Source organism: Coenobita brevimanus, chromosome 7 (assembly GCF_032717465.1).
Source record: "Coenobita brevimanus isolate Jiangsu-jjx chromosome 7, ASM3271746v2, whole genome shotgun sequence".
Lineage (NCBI taxonomy): Eukaryota > Metazoa > Arthropoda > Malacostraca > Decapoda > Coenobitidae > Coenobita > Coenobita brevimanus.
In genome coordinates, this window is record NC_136960.1 from 6,545,712 (window position 1) to 6,572,343 (window position 26,632).

General features: G+C 41.0%; 2 protein-coding genes across 2 annotated transcripts in view; both read right to left on the minus strand.

Moving 5' to 3' along the window:
- Positions 1-5,550, minus strand: part of Ttc30 (tetratricopeptide repeat domain 30) — a 48,584-nt gene extending 43,034 nt beyond the window's left edge. Inside the window, exon 1 of the mRNA XM_080276637.1 lies at positions 5,420-5,550. Coding sequence (XP_080132763.1) covers positions 5,420-5,479 — 60 coding nt within the window. The 5' untranslated portion in view covers positions 5,480-5,550. The remainder of the gene's footprint in view (positions 1-5,419) is intronic.
- A 2,172-nt stretch (positions 5,551-7,722) lies between these two features.
- LOC145405124 (coiled-coil domain-containing protein 22) lies at positions 7,723-22,741 on the minus strand. The gene is made up of 13 exons (XM_080276632.1): positions 22,651-22,741; positions 21,896-22,070; positions 21,251-21,383; positions 20,573-20,776; positions 18,655-18,797; positions 17,164-17,337; positions 14,542-14,730; positions 13,218-13,337; positions 11,430-11,546; positions 11,021-11,160; positions 10,588-10,753; positions 9,804-9,938; positions 7,723-8,873 (listed from the first exon to the last, which is right to left on the minus strand). The coding sequence occupies exons 1-13, from the start codon at positions 22,698-22,700 to the stop codon at positions 8,766-8,768; spliced, it is 1,854 nt and encodes a 617-aa protein (XP_080132758.1). The 5' UTR covers positions 22,701-22,741; the 3' UTR covers positions 7,723-8,765.
- Between the last annotated feature and the right edge of the window lie 3,891 nt (positions 22,742-26,632).

Below are 26,632 nucleotides of genomic sequence, written 5' to 3' on the forward strand. Positions count from 1 at the left end.
AGACACTTTGGTTCACCAAACTCAAGTACCTAGACTGTAATAAAACACAATTTAAATTCAGTTTTAGTCTTTCCTGGTAACCAATGCAGCTCAATTAAGAACGGGGTAATTGAGGTTCTCAAGGGAAAACCAAAGATAAGCCTTGCTGCCCTGTTCAACACAGACCAGACTTTAGTAAGTATATTATTTGGAAGACAAATCCACAGTGAGTTACAATAACTGACATGAGACAAGACCACTGCATGGACCAATATTAAGAGGCAATGTCTATTCAGGAATTTTCTCACAGAGTACAGATTTCTGACATGCAAGTTACACTCACTGACAACTTGATTAATATGTTCTTTGAAATTTACCTTTTAATTAAAATAAAAATACAGATTTCGAACAGAACTGACTGGATGAAGCTGTGACACATCAATATTCAAAGCCAGGGCATTATCAGTGTTGTCATCCTTTCTGTTTCCTCTGATGATGATGATCTCAGTTTTACCATCATCCAGCTTAAGTTTCCTCCTAGCCATCCAAATCTTAATATCAGACATTCGAGATTCAAGCTTAGTCTTGGTATTATCAGTATCTGATATCTTAACACAGAGCTGGAAGTAAAAAAAAAGTCACTGCATGACAGTACTGTCATACCAAAATAAAAATGATAGGACACATCATGAGCATGAAGTAAAGACAATAAACTACTGGTGTAGATTGTAAATAGAATTGGACCCACAACTGATCCTTGAGGGACTCGGAACAAAAGGGGAGCAGAATCAAAGCTAGCGTAATCAACAACCACTCTCTGAAATCTGTCCGACCGATATGACTTAAGAAGCAAAATAGCACTATCATGAACACCATAAAAATACAGATCATCCAGCAATAGTTTATGATCTACTGTCTCAAAAGCTGAAGACAGATCCAACAGAACTAAGAAAGAGGACATCCCAGTACAGGTGTTTGCCACCAAGTCACTATGAATCCTTGTTAATGCAGTTTCAGTTCAATGGTATTTTCTGTATACTGACTGAGCAACAGGAACAACTCTGTTGTGTTCCAGTAGTGATAAGACTTGATCAAGTATGTCCCGTTCAATAATCTTGGATAAGAAAGACAGATTAGAGACAGGATGATAATTTGTCATGCTCTCAATATCAAGGTCAGCTGATTAGGGGCCTAAGCAAAGCACGTTTCTCAGACTGCATAAAATTACTTTCTAAGAAGCATCTATTTATTATGTTGAAGATAAAGTCTGATGCGTGCTCGTACACATCAGGCAGTTGTGACAAGTTACGCGGATCAAGTGGGCAAAATGTTTTGTTAAGTTTTCTGATGTAACATTTGACCTTATTTACATCCACTGGACGAAATGTTGAAAGTAAATGACCCCCTGTGCGCCGTGGTTGGAAGTCAGCTGAGTACACTTCACCAGAAGACCTGTTGTACAAATCATTTCTTATGCACGATATCTTAATTGTAAAAACTGAAGCAAAATCAGAAGCCAAGTGGGCATCACATACAAAAGTTGGTTTAACAATTACATTCCTCCAACCAACCAAACTATTCACAACCGAAGACAGTTTTTTTTTTTTTTTTTAAATCACCACCATGTGAATCGACTTTATTTTGATAATACCTTGTCTTTTGGGCTTTTACAATGCAAACAACTGCTCTTCTCAGACAAACATAATGCAAACAACTTAATTCGGTCCATTACAAGCGCCACTCATATACTGCTTTTCTACGTTGTGTACACAAAGAATTAATGGAGGGACCATACTACAGAGAATTATCATGTACAATGATTGTTTTTACAATCTCAGGAAAATAATAACAAATAACTGACCTAAGCTCATTGTTTTATATATAAACTAAATCATCAAAAGAAAGACTTGAAGAATCGATGTAGTTTAACCCGTTAACTGCTCTATACAGCCTGGGGTGTTCCGAGTGCGACTGCTCAATACAGTAATGGCTGCACTGGTGAATTTCGAATATAGTGTCATGGTGACCAAGGCCGACCCATGCAAGCATGTCTGAACCTTCAAAACCAAACCCAAAACCAAAAAAGAAAATGAAAACCATACATTCCAATAGGGAATCAGACACTTCGATGTTCATCCATGGCTTTACCAAGGTAAATACTGAGCTAATATTTCGTAACTATATACTTTGGCATGTGTTCTCTCAATTCCTAAGACAAAATTTGGCCTTTGGGAAATTTCATTTTTACCCCTATATCTGTGCACCACGGACACCTCCAAAAAACCGCCAAGCGCAGTTAATGGGTTAAGCGCTGATCAATTTCATGACACATCGAATGGTGGTCAACGTTCCTGTAATTTCTGAACCTAATGACCTTTTTATTGAAAGGGGTTTTCGGGATATCAAAACTAAAAGTGAGTAGAGTATGGTCAGAGATGTGGGGGTCAACTGAGTCAACCTCCACATCAGATACATGCCTGCAACCAACAGGGGACAAGATCATGTCAAGGACATGTCCCAAGACATGAGTTGGATCACTCACATGATTGAAAAACTAATTCTGGGTGATCAACTCAAGGAATTCTGAAGAAAATGGTTTGACTATGGACTGTCAACCCAATAACTGAACTCACCACAAACAAGAACTCCTCCAGATTTAAGAGAAAACACTTCTAGAAACTGCCCCAACTCCTCCATAAAACCTCGATCTGTGCCTGGATGACCTAATGGTATTCTGACTGAAATTTATTAATCTATCTATCTATCTATTGCCAGACGCCTCAATCCCATTTGGGGTGGCCACAAACAAATTTATTAATACTTCCAGAAATTCAAATGAAGATGGGGTCAGGTCTGAGTCTATGAGAGAAATGTTTGCAAATGCTGCCAAGTGCTACACCTCCCGGACAGTCAATGGCAGGCCTGGGAATGCTTATAACATAATGTGTCTTAGGCAGAGCACTACAAATAATATTAATATCAGACTCATACAACCGGGTTTCAGTCAAGCACAAACTGTCAATCTCGTGCTGATTTAGAGTTTCATTAATATGGTCATCTTATTACAGATAGAATGAATATTAAAAAAAAAACATCCTTAACTGGTTCAAGAGGGACATACTCCATTTTTTGAATGGTCATAATAGGTGTTTTCAATCAATCTATTCCTATGAGAAATCATAACTGGACAGTCTCTACTAGATGCTTGATGCAAAACAGGCAACCGACTGTGAATTAGTATTAGCTTCTTGGTGTCTTAAGGAAGAGCAGTTGATGCATTTGGGAGAATTTCTGTTACTACAATCCTTAGACTTATGGGCCTCAGCACGAAAAACACATTTAGGTTCATCATTTTTTCTAGAACACCTCTTAGATGTATGACCAAAACCCTGACAGTGATGACACTGTGTAACCCTGAATCTGTCAAAAGTGCGGCATCTTGTAAGATCCACATAGATATAGTTGCCCTGTTCTACGATGGAGGATCTCACCTCTGATGACATCTCCAAGACAGCAGTTTCGGTGTCACTCCTTGTTCATGTGAAGATAAGGTTGAGGGTGCAACCTCGATCAATGAGCACCTTAATTTTATTGTTTTTATTCAGAATATTTAAGATGATGTCAGAGTTGCCCAAGGAAGAGGAAAGGCCCACCATGGTCATTTTTGGCAGTATTTTCTTTGACTCTGCTCTGCAAAAAGTGCCATCAGAGCCAAAATGATTATTCAGTATCCCAGCCGCTTCACCTTTGGCCTCGGTTGATGGAAACTTCATTACTAGCCGACTAGAATTGATCTTAAGGCAGCTATCAACTGGTACCAAGTCAAGTTCACCTCTGATGTCTTCTGGTCCCATTTGACTTGTCGGAAGCATCAGCACCACTCTTTGGTTTTATGATTAGTACCTGTTGACTAAGAATGGCTTTTTTCTGGCTTTGAGCACTGATCTCAACCATGCCCCCAGGCGGATCCTTCCCCTCCGCCACGAGAGACTCCCAAACTACATCCACAAATGACTTGCCCTGGTCTTGGATGACAGCCATGGATGACGAGACCTTGATCTTTAGTGACTCCAGTCTGTTTGAAACTCTCTGATAGCTTGAAAGATTGGTCCAACAACCCCATCTTCCAGCTCCTTAGTGACTCTACTTCCTCCACCAGCCAAGATCTCATCTGCTGGTGCAACACATTGGCTACACAGCCAACAAAAGTCCTGCTGGTGGCTCTTCTTCATAATTGGATAATCATTACCATCCATATTTTCACATAACATATGAACCCACTCGCTGCAGTACGCGCACCTCAGTGCTTGTGCACTTTTTACTACAGACCTACTGCAGTGAGGACACTGGTGTTATTTGCTCATGGTTGGCAAAAAAGAAAAGAACAAAACAAAAACAAAAAACAACAGCAAAAAGTATATACAGTACTACCTGGGATAAACCCAGGTAGTGCCGCCCCCATTTGTGTTACCCTAATTTAGGGAAAAAAAAGAAAACTGAAAAACACAGAGACCAGAAATTAAAAAAACGGGTGTCTGTGAGGTCGCCACGGGCAGGTGGGGTATGACTTGACTACCCTTTTTTTGGAAAGGTAACCCAAACTGAGGTGTCGCAGAAGTGCTGAATGGTATTTTACAACTTTTCCCAATTTGATCTTTATGGCAGCAGCAAATACATCACTTATGCGATACTGCCACTGCACAAAGATAATAGTCATGTGTCAGAGTTGCCAGTTAGCCTGCTATTTGTGAGCAGAGGTATATTGTAAAGTTATGCATTAAATGTTATGCTCTTTTTCTCTATAATGTTTTATTTATGTGATTGTTAAATTATGTAATTTTATCTCAGTTTGTATTCTAAATAAATTAGAGTGTTACATAGTGTAAGAAAACTCTAGATATATTGGATGTCTTCGAGCTGGTAACTTGTTTCTCCGAGAATGTAATAGTTAATTCTAGTAGCCCATTTAGGAAGCTTATATAAGGATGGGAAAGGGACTAGAGGTGTTTTCAGTTCAGTTCAAGTTTAGTTCAGTGTCAGTGCAGATTGTATAGCTCTGGTACTTGTAAAAACAGTGAAGTGAAGTTGGCAAGCATTAAGTGTAATTATCTGGAAAATAAAGAAAGCGAACTTAAGGAGCCAGTGTTTATTTACCATGGCTGAGCTGGTCTTGTTGTTGCACACTGAATGGCTGACAATTGGAAGAACAACTCACTGGGCAACATCCTTCCTATACTGAACTCCTGTTGTTGGAGCCCGTGGCAGTGTGCAGTTGGGGACATAACAGTACTGAGCAAGCATAATTCCACTTATGAATGGCACTGCTCTCATGCAGTTCATACATAAATATTGTTTGTCTCTGTAAATGTACAACTTCTACTGTACCTGCAGACAAAAAAAGAAAAAAAAAAAGTGGTCCAGGTGGCATAACTTCACTTACCATGGTGTATATAGTTTTAGTGTACTCTCCATCCCTGATCTGGATGTTTTGGATCATCATTCTCGTCGCTGGGTTCCTGTTTGCTGATGTTAGGAGGAATGTCACTTGTTACCTGCACGGTGATACGCAGACAAGTCTCGGCCACGATGTCAGCCACTGCTGGAATGTTAGTAAACACACCGTTGCTAGGCGTTGCTAGGGGATATCAACGACGATTCTTCTGTTCAGCTTTTCAACGGGTACGTCAAATTGACTTAGCTAGTCTCAAATGAGTTCACATTATCATTTACTAGTGAAGTAAAACTACCATTCATATCATAATCTATATACTTCATAAATTATATTTTGATTAAACCACAATACCAGTACGACACCGGACTGCTTCAGGCTTTAGCAACTTTTTTTGCAGTGTCCTTAGCAGGTGGCTTTGCAGATCTCTTGCATATTGTTCCGAACTGAAAAAGCTTTTGTGGACACGGCCGTGGGAAGCAACCTTGTCCCACTCTTCACACAAATGTATCCACTTTATAATATATATATATATATATATATATATGGATAGAGAGATAGATAGATAGATAGATAAATATTGGCACATGAAACCGCCTCAAATAATGACCTTGGGATGTCTTCGCAAAACAGCCATACACACCACAAAGTGAAAAGTACTATAACCTCATAAAATGTATAAATTAAGCAGGCTTTACGTACGTCACACTGGGTGCTTAAAACACTGTTGTCCTGGCGAGTGGTGCCCATGTGTGACGTTACGGGTCAAGGCGACCAATCATAGATGGCATGCGCAAAATTTACCATATTTTGGTCCAGAGATGAGCACACTGAGTCTCTATGCTATGCTCCCACCCACCTACCCTTTCACATCTACCCTCCCACACCCACCTAGCCTCCCACACTAACCCACCCAACTACCCTCCCACCCACCTACCCTACCATGCCCATTCAACTACCCACCCATGAACCAATGCCCAGTGACTACCTTCCCATCCACCCTCCCTCCCTCCCTCCCACTTACCCTCCCATGCCCACCCACCCTCCCTCCTACCCACCCACACACAGCAATCACCCACTCACACCTACCTACCCACCATCGCACACCCACCCACTCACCTTCCCTAACTGGTTGGGCTAGATTGGCTGGGCTAAGCTGGGCCACGCTAGGCGGTCTGAACTGGGCTTCAAAGAACTGTGCTAGGCTGATTGATCAGGGCTGGCTGGTCTAAGGCAGACTGACATGTTGACCGAGCTTGGGGGAACTGGGCTGGGCTAGTTGGCTCGGTTGGGGTGGGCTGGGGTTGCTGGCTGGGCAGGGTTGAGCTGACTGGGTGTGTTAAGATAATGATAACCTGGCAAGCTAGGCTGGGCTGGACTGGGCTCATTGGCTGGACTGGAGTGACTGGCTGGATTGCAGTGGGCAACATTGGGCTGGACTGGGCTAAGATGATTGAGCTGGGCTGAACTAAACCAACCTGATTTGGCCAGTCAGGCTGTCTTGGACTGGGCTGGGTTGGGCAGGGTGGCTGACATGGCTGAGTGGGTTGACTTGGGCTGGCTGGGTTGATCTGGCTTGGCTGAACTGTAACTGTTTGGGCTGAGCTGGTTGCATTAAGTGGCTGAGCTGGGTTGGCTGGAAGGCACTCAGCAAGTTGTGTCCTGGAATGCCTCATGAAATTATGTGAATATGTTGGTAAGCAAGTGGATATGTGCGTGGATAGATGACTGAGTGGATCAGCTATTAGGTTGCTAGGTGGGTACAGTAGTTGGGTGTCAGTGTGTGGATAGGTGAGAAAGTGGATCAACAGACTGATAGGGTAGTGGGTGGATAAGTCAGTGAACGGATAGATGGGTGGGTGGGTGGGTATGTGGGTATGTGAATGTTGGGGCATTTTTACATTTTGGTGGGTCTTATGACAGATCAATGAACTGTTCCCTGCTCCAGCTGGGAACTGAATTCACGTCCATTAAGTCAACAGACCACCTCTCTACCAACCTGGTCATGACCTAACTGGAAATGTATAATGCATGGGTAGACCACTGACATTTGGATATGGACTTCCATGACATAAGGCATACAAAAATTTTATGGATGAGCAAACCATAATGACAGAATGGGAACATTAACTGAATAAGCTAGCATATGCACTAACCAACTTAAATTTGAAGAGGTAGTTGGAGGAAATGAGGAAAATTAAAGATATTAAAGTCAATCTTGTATTTCTTTTCCATTAATAAAGCATAACTTTGGTACTAATACTGTACCAGAGGATTATGGAAACCATTAACATGTCATAATCATATGTTAAGACCTATCCTGTACTAAGTTTTCATGACTGCCTTATATTAAAGAAACTATTATATGCAAATAATTATACTCTGTTCATTAGCCCAATAGATATCAAATTATCCAAAATCATGGCATTACTTAAAATAGCTATTGTGAAAACACCAGGAATATATAAAAATTAGATCATTTATACATTAACCTCAACTGTACAAATATTCTCTGGACTTTCTCTAGTCTACAAGCTATATAACCAATGCCCAGAATTCTTATTAAATTATGTTCAGTGGTTCCTTCAGTTACATGCTTTCAAAGTGAGTAGATCCCTCATGCACAGCAACCTCACTATGACCATAATCCCTCATATGGCATGACTCAGCTAATATACCCAAGGCTCAGATTTATGAGATTGGATTACAAACAATAGTTCTCTCCCATTACATGCTTCCACAGGGCACAAATCTCTCATACACGGCACCTCACTGTGACCAAAATCCCTCTTACATGGTGCTGATGCAGCATGCAAGAGCTGAGCCCAATGCAAAACCCCCCTTGCTGATTTAAATCTGCCACATGGTGACATAAATGGTAACAAACCTTCCGCACAATGCACCATACCATCCCCTCTCCAGTTTTCCCTTGCATGTGGTGTTGTTTAAACTTGGCTTTGGAAATGTCTTTATCTCTGGGAGTATGTGCTCCAGTGTCAACATAGTGAGCAGTGAGTGTCATCCCAGCAAGATAATGGCAATGGCAGGTGCGGGACTCTCAGAAGCATCTCAGTCTAACCACTGAGACAAAAAAGGAAATGTTATGGTGCCTAGATAACAATGAAAAGGTTATCAATGTGGCTAAGGATTTGGGCATACATGAATCAACAGGCAGGTTAACACTTTGGCCATGTAACTGAGAACAGCCAGTGGTTTACACAGCAGTTAACAGCAGCTTTGAATTTATTCTAAACAAATCAACAATCAACTGATACAATCAGATCTCAATTATCTGTTATCAAAAACCAAAACCACAATGTTAAGCTTTTTTCTTTCCCTATACCAGCTGCTCCTTGAGAGCTGAATTTTCCTTTTTCACTTGGATGAGGTCAACCTTCAACTGCTGTAGTGTCTCCTCCACTTTCTTGCTCTTCTCCAGATCCACCTGAAAATGTAAATTACTGCTATTATCTATCAAGGTATGCCCACAGGGAAAATACTGTATTGACAACAAAATTACACATGAAAGCTTGAGCTTTCATTACATAGCAATTTTTACAGCTATACGCTTGAGTATTAAACTAGGCATCAGCCCCACTGTATGGGAGCAGGAGGGATATCCGTGATGTGCATCAGCACTTGTAACAATGTAAAAAGTTTCCTCTTGGACTGGAACTGTGTGCTAGTGGCTGTGTACCCTACCTAAATGTGAAATGACTGTATGGTTAGATATCAAAACTGTTTCCATACATTATCTTAGTTGTTGTTGTTGTTGCTCTTGTTGTACTACCCCAGTCTGTCTGATCAAACTAACCCATCCACTGCAAGCAAGCAACCACCCCAACAGGGTCGTTTCGTACAGTGAACCAATGTTCCCATGCGGTTGACAGCGCGCCCTGCCACAGTAGTGGAGATTTGGTTCCTGGGGGGATACTGCATTTGTGTGTCTCCACTCAGTTAACAGGAGTATCACAGCCACCCCGTTATCTAGCTATATGGTTACTGTACCATCCAGCATTATAAATGATTTCCCGAGTTACAGCAAACAATTTGGCTTGTTTCTTAGTGTAGAGCCAACCAGCGTGAAAAGAAAAGTAATAAATAGTTACAGGAAGGGTGGGAGATGTAGGAAAAGAGGAGGACATACACAGAAAAATGAATAACAGGCATGAAGGAAGAAACAGGCAGCACTACATCAGGGCGGTGGATGATGGGAAATCCCACCTACCAATACGTCACTCTAGTGACTGACACTTTCATGAATGATGGAGGTTAACCTATGTTTTGTAAAATCAATAATATCGTTAGCACTGAAATTCATGCTACACTCTACTCATTTTAATTTGTTAAACTTCCTCATATAACATAACAGTACCTGTTCCCTGAGGTCTGCAATCTCACGCTGGACTGCTCCAGTCTCTCTGATTGTGTCTACTAGCTGCCCACATCCTTCGTGTACACCTGCTACAGCCCGGTACACTGCACGCACTTTCTCCTTGCTCCCTGCCTCCTGTTTGGAGATATTATTTTACTCAGCCAACACTCTTTCTTCTTACGGCGAGACAAGTCATAGGCTTAATAATATTGTCATCTGCTTCTTAGTAGATGCACTAATGTTATCCTGACTGAGTCAGTACAGTACTACAAAAGAAACATTAGATCTCTTATGAATGAGCTAAAGCTTATTAAAAAAATCCCCATTATTCATACAGTAAGTCTTGAGCTACACTCAGTTATATTATTTTCATCATCAACATCATTCACATCACCTTTCCCATCCTTGGGTGGAGTGAGATGGGGTTCACAGAGCCAGAATAAACAGCACGGAATGAGATAATAAGCTAAGTAGCCCAAATGAATGGGCCATATTCCCATTCCCTCATCATTCAGCTTCCAGAATCCTGGCTCTACCTCATAAGTCAAAACTTATTCCACACATAGCTTCACATTCAACTAACTGACAGTCAATTCGATGACTGTCAAGCTAATATGGGGTGCCAAACCCTATTCATACACACCTCTGCACAAAATACTATTACAGGTGAGTATTACCGTACAAAATACCTAGATGTACAGATTTTCCTAGGTTATATATTAAAAGAATATTCTGCCTCACTTAGCACTTGGTTAACGATTTAGATAATAAAATTTCCACTCACCTTATAAGCAGTGCCTTCCACCACGGTGAAGGTTCGCTCCAACTTGCCACTCAGTGTGTTGATTTCTTTCTGAATGGCATGCGTGTCACTCAGAACTCGCTCAATTTCACGCTTCTGTTTACGAACTTTGGCACTGATATCTGCTATCCGTTTGGTGTACATAGATCTGGAAGAATAAAAATAATATCCTTCACATTCATCATTTTCCCATCCTAATCCATGCCTTATGGGGTGGAGGTGTGCAAAAAGTTACTGTGGCACAAATCTCTTGAGTGCTGTAGGGAGTGGTGTAACTACCATATCATTTTGTAAATGGAGTGGCAAAGGGGTGGCTCAAGCAGAGCCCTTCAGCTGGGTCTGGAGGTAGTAAATACTGTACTATCCTAAGGCTTGCATATAAAGGGTTTTAATCCAAAATGCACCATTCTCTCACCTATTGATGTCTTTATTCATTCGGTCAACCTGGTCCTTAAGCTGAGCAAGTGCAGTCTCCTTCCTTGCTGCATCTTGTACCATGGCTCGCATCTTGTCTCGAAGTGTGGTGAGTTCTGCCACACTCTCTTCCTTCTTTGTCTGTGAAGAAAACAGAAAATGCAGCATTACAGATCAAAAATGTTTCTGCATAACTCAAAACTGCATGGATGTGGTGACGGCACCCTTAGGACGACTCAAAAGCAACTTTTAACTACCACAAGATGACTTGCATGCAGCTTAAAACTACTGAGAGGCAGGAGGTCACTTTTCAGGCAGCCACAGGCTGCCTAATTCTGGTAAAAAGAAACATAATTCAATGTTATCCACCCCAAAACAACAATAGTAAATGTCAGTCTTTCTGATCTAACCTTGGTATTGGCCAGTTGGAGAGAAAGCCGAGCTAAGTGTTCCTTCAGTGGTTCTCGATGTTCCTCCCACTGTTGCTGAAGGCGAACCATTTTTTCTTCACTGTTTTTCACAGCACTCTGAAGATACATGAAAGAAGCCAATATTTTTACAGACAATATACAGAAAAAAAGCTGATGAAACTGCAAAAGCGAGAGCAGTTAGGGTCAATGAACTGGAAATAAATGGCTTTAGAGAATTTGTGGTGCATACTGTACACAGTGTTTGGGTAGGAATGTTAAAAGGCAAGAACCACCAGCACCATCAGGAAGTTCAAAAGTCTATCTATTTATCTATCTATATCCAGATGCCTAAATCCTGTAACGGGTGACTAAAAAAAAAATCACCTCTACATCACCTTGACCGCTAATACTGCCATTTGGCCACACTCCCTCCAATTCATAACCCCCTCTCATATATCTCTCCACTCCATCCCTCCATCTCATTCATTGTCTCCCCCTCCCCATCTCCCCCTCTACCTCATTTACATTCACTTTCCTAATAAGTCTCTCGTTCTTCATCCTCTCCACATGTTCAAAAATGCAAACATTAAATCATAAACCCGGGATAGGTTTCTCTGACTTTTACAGCATTACCAGTCATTCACATTCACAGGTTGATTAGGTTATAAGTTTTTGCCTAGTTGGTATTAGGGGGCTTTCAAGGTTAATCTTGGTGGAAATCATAGGTGGTAAAAATTATGGAGGATCTAGGGGCACAAGACGTGTATGAAGTTAGGTCAGGATAAACTGACATGTTCGGTGGGCAAGATCCTATGTAAACATGCTGTTGTGGGCACCTAAGGCAGACATACTGATAATAACTGATCTTTATATATTGTGCATTTTTCAGGAAAACTAAGGGGTTTCCAGAACCTAACCCCCTATTTTACATAAAAATATTGTATGTGTCCGGTTTTAACACAAGCTTAATTCGGCATGAGCTTCCACATAACCTACATTGTGTTGTATGGAGATTGTATGTACTGTACAAGCTTAGTTGAGCTGAAAACAAATTCTTAAGACTTAATTTTGGTGGTGAGCAGCAAGTGAAGTGCAATGATGTGAAATAAGAACCAGATGAGGTGGGCTGGAAACTTGTTTTTAGACTCTGTTGGGTGGATGACCCTTGGCCAAAAATGCATCCCCATAGAACCCATGCTATAAATGCTTTGATATAGGATATACAGTATAATTATGCTTTTTTTTTTTTTTTTTTTTTTTTTTTTTTTTTACCACATCCTCATCATAAAACAAGGACATGTGCTGTACTCATAAATTTCATTCTTACTTACACCATCCACATTCCTTTTGCCTGCAGCTATCCTGAAAAAGGAATTTCAACTGCTTGCAACCTACAAAAAATTTTCTGTCACTTATTCTCCAGCTTTGAATCCCATACTAAAGTGCCAGCAATAAAACACTTACACAAGGCTCTCTTAGCCTCCTTATTAAGTATCCTACCCTTTGAAATACAACTGGGCTCTCAAATGACTCTTCTCCTGAGAAGGGATCTCTCTATGTAATTGAAAGTTTCATTATACAAGGTAATGCGAGTGAAGTGAATGCGGTACAATGAATCTTGTGTGACTTCGAATAACAATGATAAGTAGTCTGTTTAGTATACTGTATGTCACACACAAAAAATACAGTATTGCTGACGCTTTGGTTGCATTAAGAGTAAATCAGTGCATGATGAGTATTCACCAGCAACTTCAAATTTTAAAAAATACAATAGTCCCTGATACTCACTTTCAGTCTCTGTAGATTTGATTCTGACTCTGGAAGTAGACTGGCTGTCTTTTGCTTGACCTTGAGATCTGCCACTTGTTGTTGTTTTTGCTGCTGCACTTGCTCCACCTCACTCTCAACCTGTTGTCACAGTTTCAGGCTCAGGACCCATGATATACAATGAATTTATTTTAAAAAAGAAAAAGAAAGAAAAAAAGTATCAATGCACATTCTATGTGAAACAGTCTGATACCTTAAATACTGGCTACTGCAATATGCCCGATGATTTCACCCCATGCTGGTATATCTGTTCTCATGAAGATGCACTGTATTGCATGCCTGTGACATTTTCTTGTCAGCATTTCTATAATGAAAATATTTATTAATAAAATCCAGAGCTGTTTTGAGCATTTAAAATATGCTTAATACATTTCTCATCTAGTGTTCCTGTACTGCCTGTACATTATCATGAAGTTTCATGACAGTAGACTTATCATATGAGGGGCATCAATTACTTCATAATGGTATATCTACTGACCTCATAACTGCCACCCCACTTCAACAATAGAAAGCTGATGGGGTGAAGATGTTGGAGTATGAGGCAGGCTAACACGACAAGCTATACATAAGAGCTAAACTTGTTCTTCTATGAATGAGATGAAATTTTGAAATTACTGTGACTGAATTAGGTCATTATAAGAACTTGAGAACTATACTGATGCATTTTCTGGCAGAAAAATTAGCACACAGAATAATATTTTCTTTCTTTCTGTAGAGATGATGCTTTATGTACACTTTGTATTAAAGAAAAAAGTCAAATGTTATCCCAAACAATGGGGCTAAGTTTTATGTGTGACATAAGAGTACAATACAGTATTTTCTTCCAACACAAGGGGGTAGATTTAAAGATTGTCTCTGGCACACAGGGGGGTAGATTTCTAGAGACTGTCTTTAACAAATATAATACACCACAGTTCAGTATTAACTGAGCAAAAAGTATTACAGTCCTAGTTTTTCACTCACTAACTTCTCGAGGAATTAACACCTGCTTACCTCATAATTTCCTTTTCAATTTGCTTATTCAGAAATCAACTCAGAAAAAAAAAAATTAAGTTAATTCTACAATAATTTACATTTCAGCACTATGAATATAAGGATCTGAAACCTGTAGGCACATCTTGTATGGGGACATTTCAGTTACCAAAAGTTGTAAGAGTAGATGAAGTCCATCCGTAACCATCTCAAGAATGAGCATGGGAATGCCTGTACCAGTAATCCAACCATAATTATGGGGTTCTGTCCTTGTTGGCCTTCTGTTGAACAAATTCCAACACATCAAACCCACCTCAGCCAGAGTACTCTCAGCCATTTTGATGCCCTCTGTACAGTCTGCTATTTTCTTAGTGATGTTATCAATTTCATTCTGTAGCTGCGTGATTCGTTCCTCCCTCCTTGTTCTTACTTCCTCCTCTGAGGTCTTGCCTTCTGACTGCATAGGCGATGAACTAACCTCTGTGGCCTGTTTCTCAGGACCCTGTGTTGAAATGAAATAAGTGGCTTAAAAGGCATAAACATTTTCACTACCATGGACAAACTTTTTTTTTTTTTTTCCCCATATTTAAACTACATGTATGTATTGTTTTCTGGTCGAGTAATTTACAACAATGTAAAGGGTACTCAGTCTCTAACTCTGGGAACAAGAATTCCCCTCAGCTGAATGATACTGTTTTGAGGTAGCTTCAGCAAAAGTAACTTGCAGGTAGGAATCTATGTGCATTGAAAGTGAAAGGGTTAACAGTCCTAAAAAAGCAGTTGGTATATCACCACACAAACACCACAATCTATATGACTATTTGTAGCATGACACCTAAATCCTGTAATGGGTGGCCACAAACAAATTCCCTCCATGTCACCCTGTCCTCTGCAAGTTGGCTGCCCTCCCTCTAACTCACACTCCCCTCATTCATGTATCTCTCCTCTCCATCCCTTCACCTCATCCACAGTTTCCCCCTCCCCCTTACCCATACCTCCTTGCTCACATACATTTTTAGTCAGTCTGTCATTCTCCATACCAATATGAAACAGTGAAATCTGCAATCTCCATATGTTAACACATTAGTTAAATACTGCTGATGCATCTACAGTATTTAAGCTGAATATGACCTATCCATCTCAGATTATTACTAAAATTGACAGCCAGCCAAGTTGATTGCATCAGTGGTGAGATGCACTCCCATAACAACAACTTGGCAGAAGCTGACTCCTCTGGGTATCATTCTTATAATCAGTCAAAGCTTTTATACAGTTCCTTCCCCTCTTCACCATGTTTAAGCATACTAGACTTAGTTCCTGTATCAACACAACAGGCTTGGCATATGAGAAGTAAGGTGCAATCATGCTAGGATATTCATTCATTCTTGTATCAAGTAAACAGGGAGACATTATCAGTGGGCATTATGTCCCTGATGTTAAATGAGCAGAAGTCAAGCATTGACCTAAATTTGGTCTGGTACTTCCTCCTGTCAACATCTATTTAGTATTACTGTGTTAATTTTGGGGCCCTTCTTTGTCGTGCTGAGTGAGACTGTCAGCTGTTCTCCAGTCTTAAATTTTATTTTATATACACATGAAAATGACACCGTGCTTAAGGAACCCTCTTATTAACTCCCACTGCACTCATTGCCTTATATGAGGCGATATGCAGGCCACCTCTGGCAGCGCTGATTGCCTCATATAAGGCAATGGGTCTCCGTGCCATAATTTCAAGCACGAGGAAACGTCAGTGGTTTCCTTGGGAACGTTGACTCTCCCTCTACTCCATTAGAGCTGTTGCCAAACCCTGCCATACTGCAGTTGCCAAATACTGCATACTGTATTTAGTAATTCAGATATGCAGGCCATCTTTGGCCGCACCGATCGCCTCATATGAGGCAATGCGTCTCCGCGCCGTAATTTCAAGCATGAGGAAGCGTCAGTGGTTTCCATGGGAACATTGATCCCCTCTACACCACCAGGAGCTGTTACCAAGCCCTGCCACACCGCAGTTGCCAAATACCGCATGTTTAGTATGGTAATTCAGTTCTCGTTTGTAGCCCTCCAATGGCGGATTCATGCCCGTCTACCTCCTTTGGTGCTGGCGACTTACCGCCACCCTCACACCCACCCAAAAGATGTAAATTACAGAAAGATGAGGGTGATGAAGAGTTCGAGCTGAGAAATACTCGAGCTGGAAAAAAAAAAAAAAAAAAAAAAAAAAAAAAAAGTCCTAAAACAATGAATCAGGGAAGGTAATCAGGTTGATAAGAACTAGTGCAGCAGGGGTTAAGACTGGCCATGATACAGCTGATGGCTGCTTTGGGTTGGAAACTAATCCAAGGCAGAGAAGTGGGAGAGCAGATGCAGAAGGGAGAACTAGGAAAGGAAGGATGGCTGAACAGCTGAAAATATGCATGGTCGAGGTGGTAACTCTAGCACTTACGTGAGGTACCATCCTTGTGAGTTGTACTTCATATCTATAAGATCCAAGTTGAACTTGTGTCCATTTATTTAAAAAAAAAGGAAAAAAAAAAAAGAAAAAAAGAAAAAAAAAAAGAAAAGTATGTCTGTCATGAAATTATGTCCAGAGTACAGCATTTACCAACTACACACCCATTGTGCACCGTCACATCTGTAAGACTGTAGACCATGTCAGACTCTGGTTATGAAAGCAATAGGATAATAATAGCACCTTTCGTACCCAAGTCAACAGACCACTCCATCACATAAATGAAGGGATTTTTAGGAAATATCTGTCCTGGTGCTATAGCCCCCTTCCTAAAAATGAAGAAAGAACAGCTTTTCAGATAACATGCAGTGCTGTCAGCCTAACCTGTACTGCATTAAATATGAGAATGATTTCCATGCTTATATTTAAGGAGAAAATAATGTACACATAACTCCTCCCAACATTACAAAGTTTCAGGCTCACCTTGACGTCCAGCATCTGTGTGGCAGCAAGGAAAGGTGACAGTGCCAGGTGTGAGGGTGGGTGGCCCTTCACAGTGTCCACCTTCTCTTCCACGATCTGTTCTGAGTTCCCTTTTGATCCCAGTACACCCTCACCACCATACACAGTCTCCAGTCGTATGCCATCTCCATATTCCTGGAAAATAACAGTAAATACTCACTATATCAAACCTCATTAACTCAAACTTCAGCTATATCAGCCTGTGAGCCTACTCAACAACATTCAAATATGGTGAACAACAGGTAAATTCATCAAGGTGACAAGGTGGAGAGGTATATGACAGAGGGGGGGTGTGAGTTGGGAGCAGGGTAGTGAAATGGCGGGGGACAGGGCGATGTGGAGGAGATTTGTTTATGGCCACCCTGAACGGGATTGAGGGGTCTGGCAATAGATAGACAGATAGACATGACTGCCAAAACAAACACAAGGTAAATACTGTATATACTTTTTCCTTTTTCTGTTTTGCTGTATATTACTGACTGAAAATACTTAATATTAGTGGTAGGTGGTGGTGACCATCATCCACTCACTTGATGTAGTGCAGCCTACTTCTTCCTTACCCTTTATAATTCTTTTTTTGTGCCTGCCCTCCTCTCTTCCTATTTCTCCCATCTTTCTTTTCACTTCTTATTGCTTTTCTTTCCTTTACAGGTGGCTTTACATTGAGTGACAAGCCAAATGGTTTCCTGTAAGCCAAGAAACCATTTACAACGCTGGGTGGTAACCATATAACCAAACCATACGTACTCACTACATGTCAACAAGTGGGTTGGTGGAGGGTTAGTGCCCCTCCCGTAAAACAAATAACTCAAAGTCAAATGGCCACCCCTTATGGGATTATGGCCTCTGGCATTAAATAGATAGATTTATCTACAGGTATACAATACTAAGGTACTGTACACAGTATACCCCCCATCCCAAAAATGTGAACATATATAGTTTAGGCATGTTGAGAGGATGGAGGATGACACCTGGGTGCAGATCGTAAGAAGTGTGAACATCAGGGGTAGGGGTGCGACAGGCTGACTGAAAAAGACCTGGGATGAGGTCCTAATGTGAGCTCAGCGATAAGGGACTGAATAGGGAGGCTGCCTGAGATCTAGCAGCATGGAAAGGCCCATTAGGTGACCAAATCAAATGCATGCAAGCACATTGGAGCCTTTATAAATGGTAGGATAAATGATACAGGAAATAATAAATGAATAAAATTATTTTATGGCAAAATAAATAAATAATTAATCCATCCCTCATCCAATCCTACATTGCCCCATGAGTGGCATAGGAGCCTGGGGCTAGGCAAGTTGGTAATAAATAAAAAAATGGGAATGATATTCTATCATGGCAAAATAAATAATAAATGAATAAATAAATAGCTAAAATAAAACAGGAATGACTTTCTCTCATGACAGAAGATATATACCGTAACATAATTTGAAATATTACTAGGGCTACCTTAAGAACTGTGGTTGTAGCAGAGTGCATTGATGAAGCATGGAGTTGTGTGGCATGGTTGTTGAGCAGCGTAGCAATCATCTGGCTCAAGCCCACTACCGCAGACACCCGTCGTAGGTGGTGCTTGTAGTAGTCCCTCATTTCTTATTGGGAAACAACACAGTTATTAAAGACATGCAAATTAATTAGCTGATCTATATTAATTAGTAAAAGACAAAACTGTATGACTAGCAAACTGGGCTTAATAATTTTATGGAAAGCTATAGTACAGTATTAGTATTACGGTAATACTTGCAGTAACTAAATTTATGGTGGTAGGTGGTAGAAACCATCCTCTACTTCCTTGATGTAGTGCTGCCTACTTCTTCCTTATGTGATTCTACAATGAGTGGCAAGCCTAACGGTTTCCTGTAACCCAAGAAACCATTTACAACAGTTGGGTGGTAACCATATAACTAAACAGTGAGGTGGTGTGGAGCCTACTGTGCTGCCCCTGTTAACTGGGTGGAGAGACACAAATGCAGCAACCATTTAAGAACCAAACCTCCACACTCTCTCTCTCATCTCACCACAGTGAAGTGCTGTCCACCACAGGAAAACAGTGGTTCACTGTATGGGACAGACCTGCAGGGATGACTGCTTGCCTGAAGTTGTTGACTGCTCATCTAGACAGACCAGGAATGACCTACTATTACTTCTAGTTACTACTACTATTAATTTATAAGTCCCATCACAATGTAGCACCCTGGTAGCTACCACTTGTACTGAGCCACCCTAGTGGCCTTGACTGACATGATCCACTCAGAAAGAAGACACTGGTGAACTGTCACTGGTTTGCAGATGATAGACAGCATGAGAGTCCCCCTGGTATCACCTGAGGGCTCTTTGCCCTTAACAATGTTTAGGACTAATGTGCCTATTGTTTTTCGGGAGTACATAATCGTCTTCCAGCCAAGTTCCCCTATTATTGCCATATCATTGACTGCTGCTCTTCTGAACAGCCAGCTTGCATCCCTTCCTGATTACAGCAAGTGTGCAGCACTCCTCTACCAATGTAGTCCCACCCTTTTTTCTGTCAAACTCTCTAAAGCAAGAGTTATCCAATACTTGCAGTTTTTCATGTTAACAACTGGCCAATTAGGGTTCTGTCTTCCAAAGCTGTATTTCTCTTTGCCTATGGCCTCCAGTCCTTAAAATGCAGAGTGTCTAGGAATCTCAATATGGATGGATCTTGAACTTGGTTCTGCCTATCTATCTATTGCCAGATGCCATAATCCCATAAGGGGTGGCCATTGACTTTGAGTTATTTGTTTTACAGGAAGGGGCACTAACCCTCCACCAACCCACTTGTTGACACGTAGGGAGCAGGTATGGTTTGGTTATATGGTTACCACCCAGCGTTGTAAATGGTTTCTTGGCTTACAGGAAACCATTTGGCTTGTCACTCACATGTAAAGGAAAGAAAAGCAATAAGAAGACAGGAAAAATGGGGGAAATAGGAAGACAGGAGGGAAGGCACAGAAATAGAATGAAAAAGGCTAAAGAAGTAGTAGGCAGCACTACATCAAGTGAGTGGCTGATGTCGCCACCACAGTTACTGAAATGAATAAGAGCTTGGTTCTCAGTTCATTTTTTCCTGGAAAGAGCAATGTTTCTGCAGGCTTGTAGTCTTTGGCTCCTTATTTATATTTTTAAAAATCACATATCCAATTATTCTTTTAAGCTCATAATTCCCATATCTGTTAAATCATCACCTGTGCCAGTTTCTGGTTACACTGCCCAATGGAATTCAGGGGACCAAAAGAGATAATACTGTAATAAGCACTAAATTCTATGAATTATACAAGGGCTAACCCGCAATCACAATGACACTTGATATGCTGAGATTTATAAATTAGCTACTGCAATTACTGCTCACCTGCTGGAACCTTTGATGGGTGTGATGGCTGAGTGAAATGGGCAGAGGTGAAGCTGTTGGTGTGGTGAGTGCCATAGCGGGTGGCTGGCGTGGGTGAGGTGGCATGGCCCTGTAGAACATGACAGCAGTAGGCAGGCAGCCACGGACGACTCAGAGCATCACTCACTTTCCTCTTGGCTTCACTGTGTACCAGTGATGCTCTATCTGTAAAACATACACTAATACTAGTTAGAGAATTCATCTGTCTATGCCAGGTCACAGGCCAATATGAATCACCTGATACAGCATATACATCTTTAGTCAACCTACTCATCAATGATTCATGTCTCTCAGCATATTCTTCTACAAGTTCTTTATTCTTATGCTTCTTTATCTATCATTATTACTATCTTACACTCTTAGTTATGCTCTCATTCTCAGTTCATAAATCCGGCTGTGTCACCTCAATGTGATTTTTTTTTTCCATTTCAACAAAAACTATTTCATATACAGTATCTCGCAAACAAATGCACAATCCTAACAGCTGAGTGATTCATAAGTATATACCGTATATACAGAACTGATACTTTTTTCACATGATGTCAGGTGGTTATTTTCCCAAAGCTACAACATACGGGTTACGAGACTGATGTACCAGAAATCATTAGTAAAATGATACAGTGGCTGATGGGAACTTACTGAGAGGCTCATCCGATACCACAGCAGTGTCTTTGGGAAGTTTTTCAATGAGAAACATGAAAATCTTTCTGATGTCAGTCTCATTCGGATACAGAAGTGACTGGTACCCAACATCACCAGGGTAGCCAATGTCCTGCAAAAGATAATGTAAAGATTGTATGCATAATCTATCAAATTACTTGTACAGTACAGTGTACCAATCATACATACAGATACAAGCTACTTTTTTTTTTTTTTTTTTTTTTTAAAGGCCAAACACCCATTTTTCAACTTCAGTACAGTACAGAATATCTAAAGGCACCCTAAGGAAGAGGCATTTAGCCAACTTACGATACGGTAACACCTTTCTGTTTAAATGTCTCCACCTTTACAGCACAGTACCCACCTTGATTCACAGTTCAGGAACCACCTTGACTTAGCACAGCACCCGCCTTGACAGCTCAGTACCCACCTTGACAGCTCAGTACCCACCTTGACAGCAAAGTACCTATCTTGACAGAATAATACCCATCTTGACTCACAGTACAGTACCCACCTTGATTCAGAATAGTGCCCACCGTGTCAGCACAGTGCCCTTCATGATTCACCATACAGTACCCACCTTGATTCACAATACAGTACCCACCTTGGCAGGGCAGCACCTACTTTGACAGCCTGAGCCACTGCCGCTGCTACTCTGAAGCGCTGCGCCATGTTGTGTGGGAGGGAGGAAGGCAGGTCGGAGTCCGGGTTGATGGCTTTAACACACCTCACAACACCCCCTACAACACCACTCACTCCCAGGTCTCCCACACTCTTCACTTCATCTTCAGCAATCTCACTGCAAAGAAATACTGATGTAATTTTTTTTCCTTCCCATCCCATAGGCAAGCATTCCAAGTACTGTAAGTTCTGATTATGTCACCTATTTTATTAGCGATTTTTTTTCTAATAGGTTACAGTGAACTGAAATGAATCATCTTATGGTAAAAGAAAAAGTAAAATCTGCTTTCCAGAATAAAATCAATGCAGTCCATGCCTGAATGAACAATATGGTAACTTACAAGTATAACTAGTACCACTTGAGAGAAAAAAAAAAAAAAAGTCAAATGTGGAGGAGGCCTACCTTCTCCAGATTTGGGATGTTAGGCTGGACTGGATTTGGTTACACTTAATTTGCTTCCATTTGGCAGTCACATTTTGCCCCAGCTGAAAATACTGGACTCCTGCTGGATCCCCAACTTTAGGGTTATAAGACGGGGATAAAATAAAAAAAAATCTCTGCACTCATTCCATGACAGAGGGGGAAAAAATGGGAAGCCCATACGGTAGGCCTAAACACTGACAGATGTGGAATGGTTGAACTGATGATTTGTAGTGATGACCACAAGAGGCCCTTTACCAATACTACCCACACTTACCAGCCAAGATGATTTAAGGTGAATATCAAAATTTTGTCCACTTCCTCCATGATGAACCACTACGTATTCGTGTTTTCACAAAGATTTTTTTTCGTAAAATTCGCATAACCCAGCCGTCTAGCTGTAAGTCCTGACAACAACAACACCCCCTAAATTATCATCTGTCTGATGTCTTCACACGGCGCACTTGAGAGGCCATCTTACTCCTCCCATCCGGGATGTGATTGCTGCACAAATATAGAGCCTTTGCATTAGAGAAACTTTATAATATGTATGTATCACAGAATTGCTGTGAAATATATTATCACTATGTATCGCCATGACATAAGCAACTGTACACATGAACAGAGAAAATAACACGCTGTATTGTATTAATCCATAGCCATCGTTTATTTCATGCAATAAACCTCACAAAATGCTAAAGAAAACTTTATATACAGATGAAGGGGATTTCCACAACTTTTAAAACTCTGTTTTTGCAGTTATTTCCTACATATTTTGACATCTGCGTAAGGTTCATTTCAAAATGAGTACAAGATCATTATAGGAGGGAGTGATAAGATGGATACCGGCAGCAACGGATCAGGCAGCTTTATCTAGCTCTTATATGGAAAGCGGTGTCTGAAGACACCGTCAGCGATGTGGTAGAAAAGTGATTAAATCATCTTGGTCCGCAGAGCGATATAATATGATCATCCCTCTTAATAATTAATTACACTGCATTATGACATCTTTGTAAAGTTTTCCCGACTGCTTGCATTACAGGCAGTGTGTCTCGCGTCCATTTGTTGTTCAAACATACCACGGCGCTTATCTTCTTAATTTAGACTGACCATTATAATTCTTTTTCCGTGCCTGCCCTCCTCTCTTCCTATTTCTCCCATCTTTCCTGTCACTTCTTATTGCTTTTCTTTCGTTTACAGGTGGCTTTATATTGAGTGACAAGCCAAATGGTTTCCTGTAAGCCAAGAAACCATTTACAACACTTGGTGGTAACCATATAATCAAACCATACGTGTCAACAGGTGGGTTGGTGGAGGGTTAGTGCCTCTCCCCGTATAACAAGTGACTCAAAGTCAACGGGCACCCCTTACGGGAATGTGGCGTCTGGCAATAGATAGATAGATAGATGTATCGGGTTGCTAACCTATTGTCCTGGAAAACAAGACTACTGTACTATATGTTCCAGGTAACCAGTTACCTCCCCTACGCGTTACTATAGGTGCTCATATAACTACCAGCACACAAAGAGAGGCTGATCCGTCTGGCGTCAGCTGCCTCACCTCAAACTCTGGGGTTACTGGTAGCTTCATGCTTCTGAAAACTTCCGTGCATTACTAACACTCCAAGTCTCCTTCCATTAGTTAACCTCACGTGAATAAAAACTCATGATAATATGCCAAAAGAGAAATGATACAGAGTTCCACTCTTGGTCAATATTTGCCTGCATGTGGCTTTCAGATCACTAACCTAGGTGGACATTTTAACAAAGGTAGCACATCCCTCCTACCCAGTCGTAAGAATAGTTCCAGCCATGAGAATAGTTTTGGCTGTGAGATTGGTTCTGACTCTAAGATTTGTTCCGGCTATGAACAGTTCCGGCCACGTGAAAAGTTCTGGGTGTGAGACTAGTTCCGGCCATGAGAAGTCCCCACCGTGTGAACAGTTCCGGCCATGAGAATAATTCCTACCGTGTGAATAGTAGGTTACCGGCCAAGTGAATAGTCTCAACTGCAAGAATAGTTCAGACCGTGAACTTAGTTCCTGCAGTTCTGGCTGTGCAGAGCCATATACAGTGGGGCCCCTGGGACACAGCAACTTGTGGAGGCCCCCTAAAAGACTAATGACAGAGCACAGTAGTACAAGCACCCACCGCATTTGTAAGCAATATGTAGCCTATACAGTACACAGTATCAGTTATTCTTTCTATTTTACAAGCGTGAAACTTCTAAGATTTGTATTCACCGTCTTGTGGGACCCCAGGGTTACTTTGAACAGCCCCTGTAGCCTCCCTCTTATCCGGTCCTGAGGAATAACCCCTCTGTAAGTAACCGAAAAGCTCTTGATACTCTTTTTCCCTTCTAACTTCTGTCTACCGACCGGCCTCAACACTCAGGAAAGCAGTCACTACTAGCTAAACAGAGTTGCATATATAAAAATAAGCAGAAAGCAGCTATGGTGTCGATGTCAGCCCTAACATCGCTGTAGTCTCCCATTAAAATTAAAAGAAAACTGTATTCGCTTTTAGCATTATACTGTAATTTTGGACTTAATGGACTTACCATATTATCGTTAGGTAGAAGAATTAAAATGTAGTTTTTATAGCCATGAATGCACGCATGACTGACTGTTAGCATCATTAAAAAAAGAAGAAATAAAGTATAATAAACGCGAGGACCGGACTGTTAAACAACCACATCGTTAAAATGAAAAAAAATTAAGATCGTTTGTTAAATTTTGATCCGAAAAATGCCAAAAATAATATATTATAAAATACTCTTACATACTTCACACAATTTCGTAAGAAAGCGTTTTTTTTTTCATTACAAATTTTGAAAATTTTCGAGTCATCAGTTAACATAAATCACCCTTTTGCTATGCTTTAGTAAGACGGGACGTTTGTGGTGCCACCACATGAAGGCTATTTTTGAAGACTCATGAATGAAGAATATATCTTCATTTTGTGGGTTCTATAATACTCATGCAATCGGCTAAGCGGAAATAGAAAAGAAAAAAACAAGTAGGTTTTTGGTCAGCAAGGTCAAAGAATCGGTTTTTGCACCTATCAACCCAACAGAATCTTCCACAGGAGTACCCACTAATGTTTAATAATATCCAACTCAAGCCTGCATCATCCTTGATCATGCTTGGCGTTTAATTCACGCGGGATTTATCTTGGAAAGATCATATTACATCTCTTGTAAAATCAGTTTCCAAGAGATTAGGTGTGCTAAGCTGACTCCGTATCTTCTTTGCCCCTGCACAGTTGTTTGACTTTATGCACGGGTTTTATTCGTCTCTGCCTAGAGTGCAACTTTCACGTGTGGGGAGGCTCCCCACATACAGCTCTTCTCAAGAAGGTGGATTCAAAGGATTTTCGTCGCATCAGCTCTCCTCCTCTTACTAGCTCCCTTCAACCTCTGTCTCTTTGCTGCACTGTTGCCTCTTTATCTCTTTTCTATCGCTACTTCCATGGTCACTGCTCTTCTGAACTGTCTGCTTGCATCCCTCCACCTCTACGATGGGCGCGTAGCACCCGTCTAGCAACAAACTCTTTTCTGTCCAACTCTCTAATGCAAGAGAACCATTACTCCCAGTCCTTCATTTATGCAACAGGTGAACTCTGGAACTGTCTCCCTCTGTCATTATTTCCTACTTCCTATGATCTCCAGTCCTTCAAACGCAGTGTGTCCAGGAATCTCGAAATGAACAGATCTTGAATTTGGTTCACTTTTGTATTGTTTTTTTTTGTTTTTTTTTTCTAGGAAGGAATTGTTTGCGGGCTCCTAGCCTTTGGTTCCTTCTTACTCGCATAAAAAAAAAAAGCACTATAGTGGTACTACTGCCTAAGTCTTAAGTATAAATGAAAGAGTAGCGGCCAAACAGTGACAGAAGAGATATAAGATCAAGATAATCCACGTATTTGCTGAAAAATTAATCTATGAGGACGAAGTAGAAACAATTTTATGAAGATGTAGAGGAAACTACAGTATGGTCAACTACAAAATCCAGAATACCCTTATGGGTTCACTTTAAACAAATCACTATTCATCCGTTCTTCATTGCTAGCAAGAATTCCTTGATTTTTATAAACCTTTGTTCTTTGGGGGGTCATGGGGTTCTGTTTCCGGTGTGATGATATGAAAGATCGCAGAAAGACGGAGAAAACACAGCTGTGGCGCGGGAGAAGAACCAAAACCAACCCACAGGTCCAGCCACAATCCGCAGGTGAGTCGAGGGGAAAAAACACAAGTATATGGTT

Coding starts and splice junctions, on each gene's coding strand:
- LOC145405124 (XM_080276632.1), bottom strand. CDS start 22,700: ATGGAGGAAGTGGACAAAATTTTGATATTCACCTTAAATCATCTTGGC. Junction 17,338..18,654: donor CTACAACCACAGTTCTTAAG/GTAGCCCTAGTA, acceptor GTTATTTTCCAG/GAATATGGAGATGGCATACG. Junction 9,939..10,587: donor TGGAAGGCACTGCTTATAAG/GTGAGTGGAAAT, acceptor ATCTCCAAACAG/GAGGCAGGGAGCAAGGAGAA.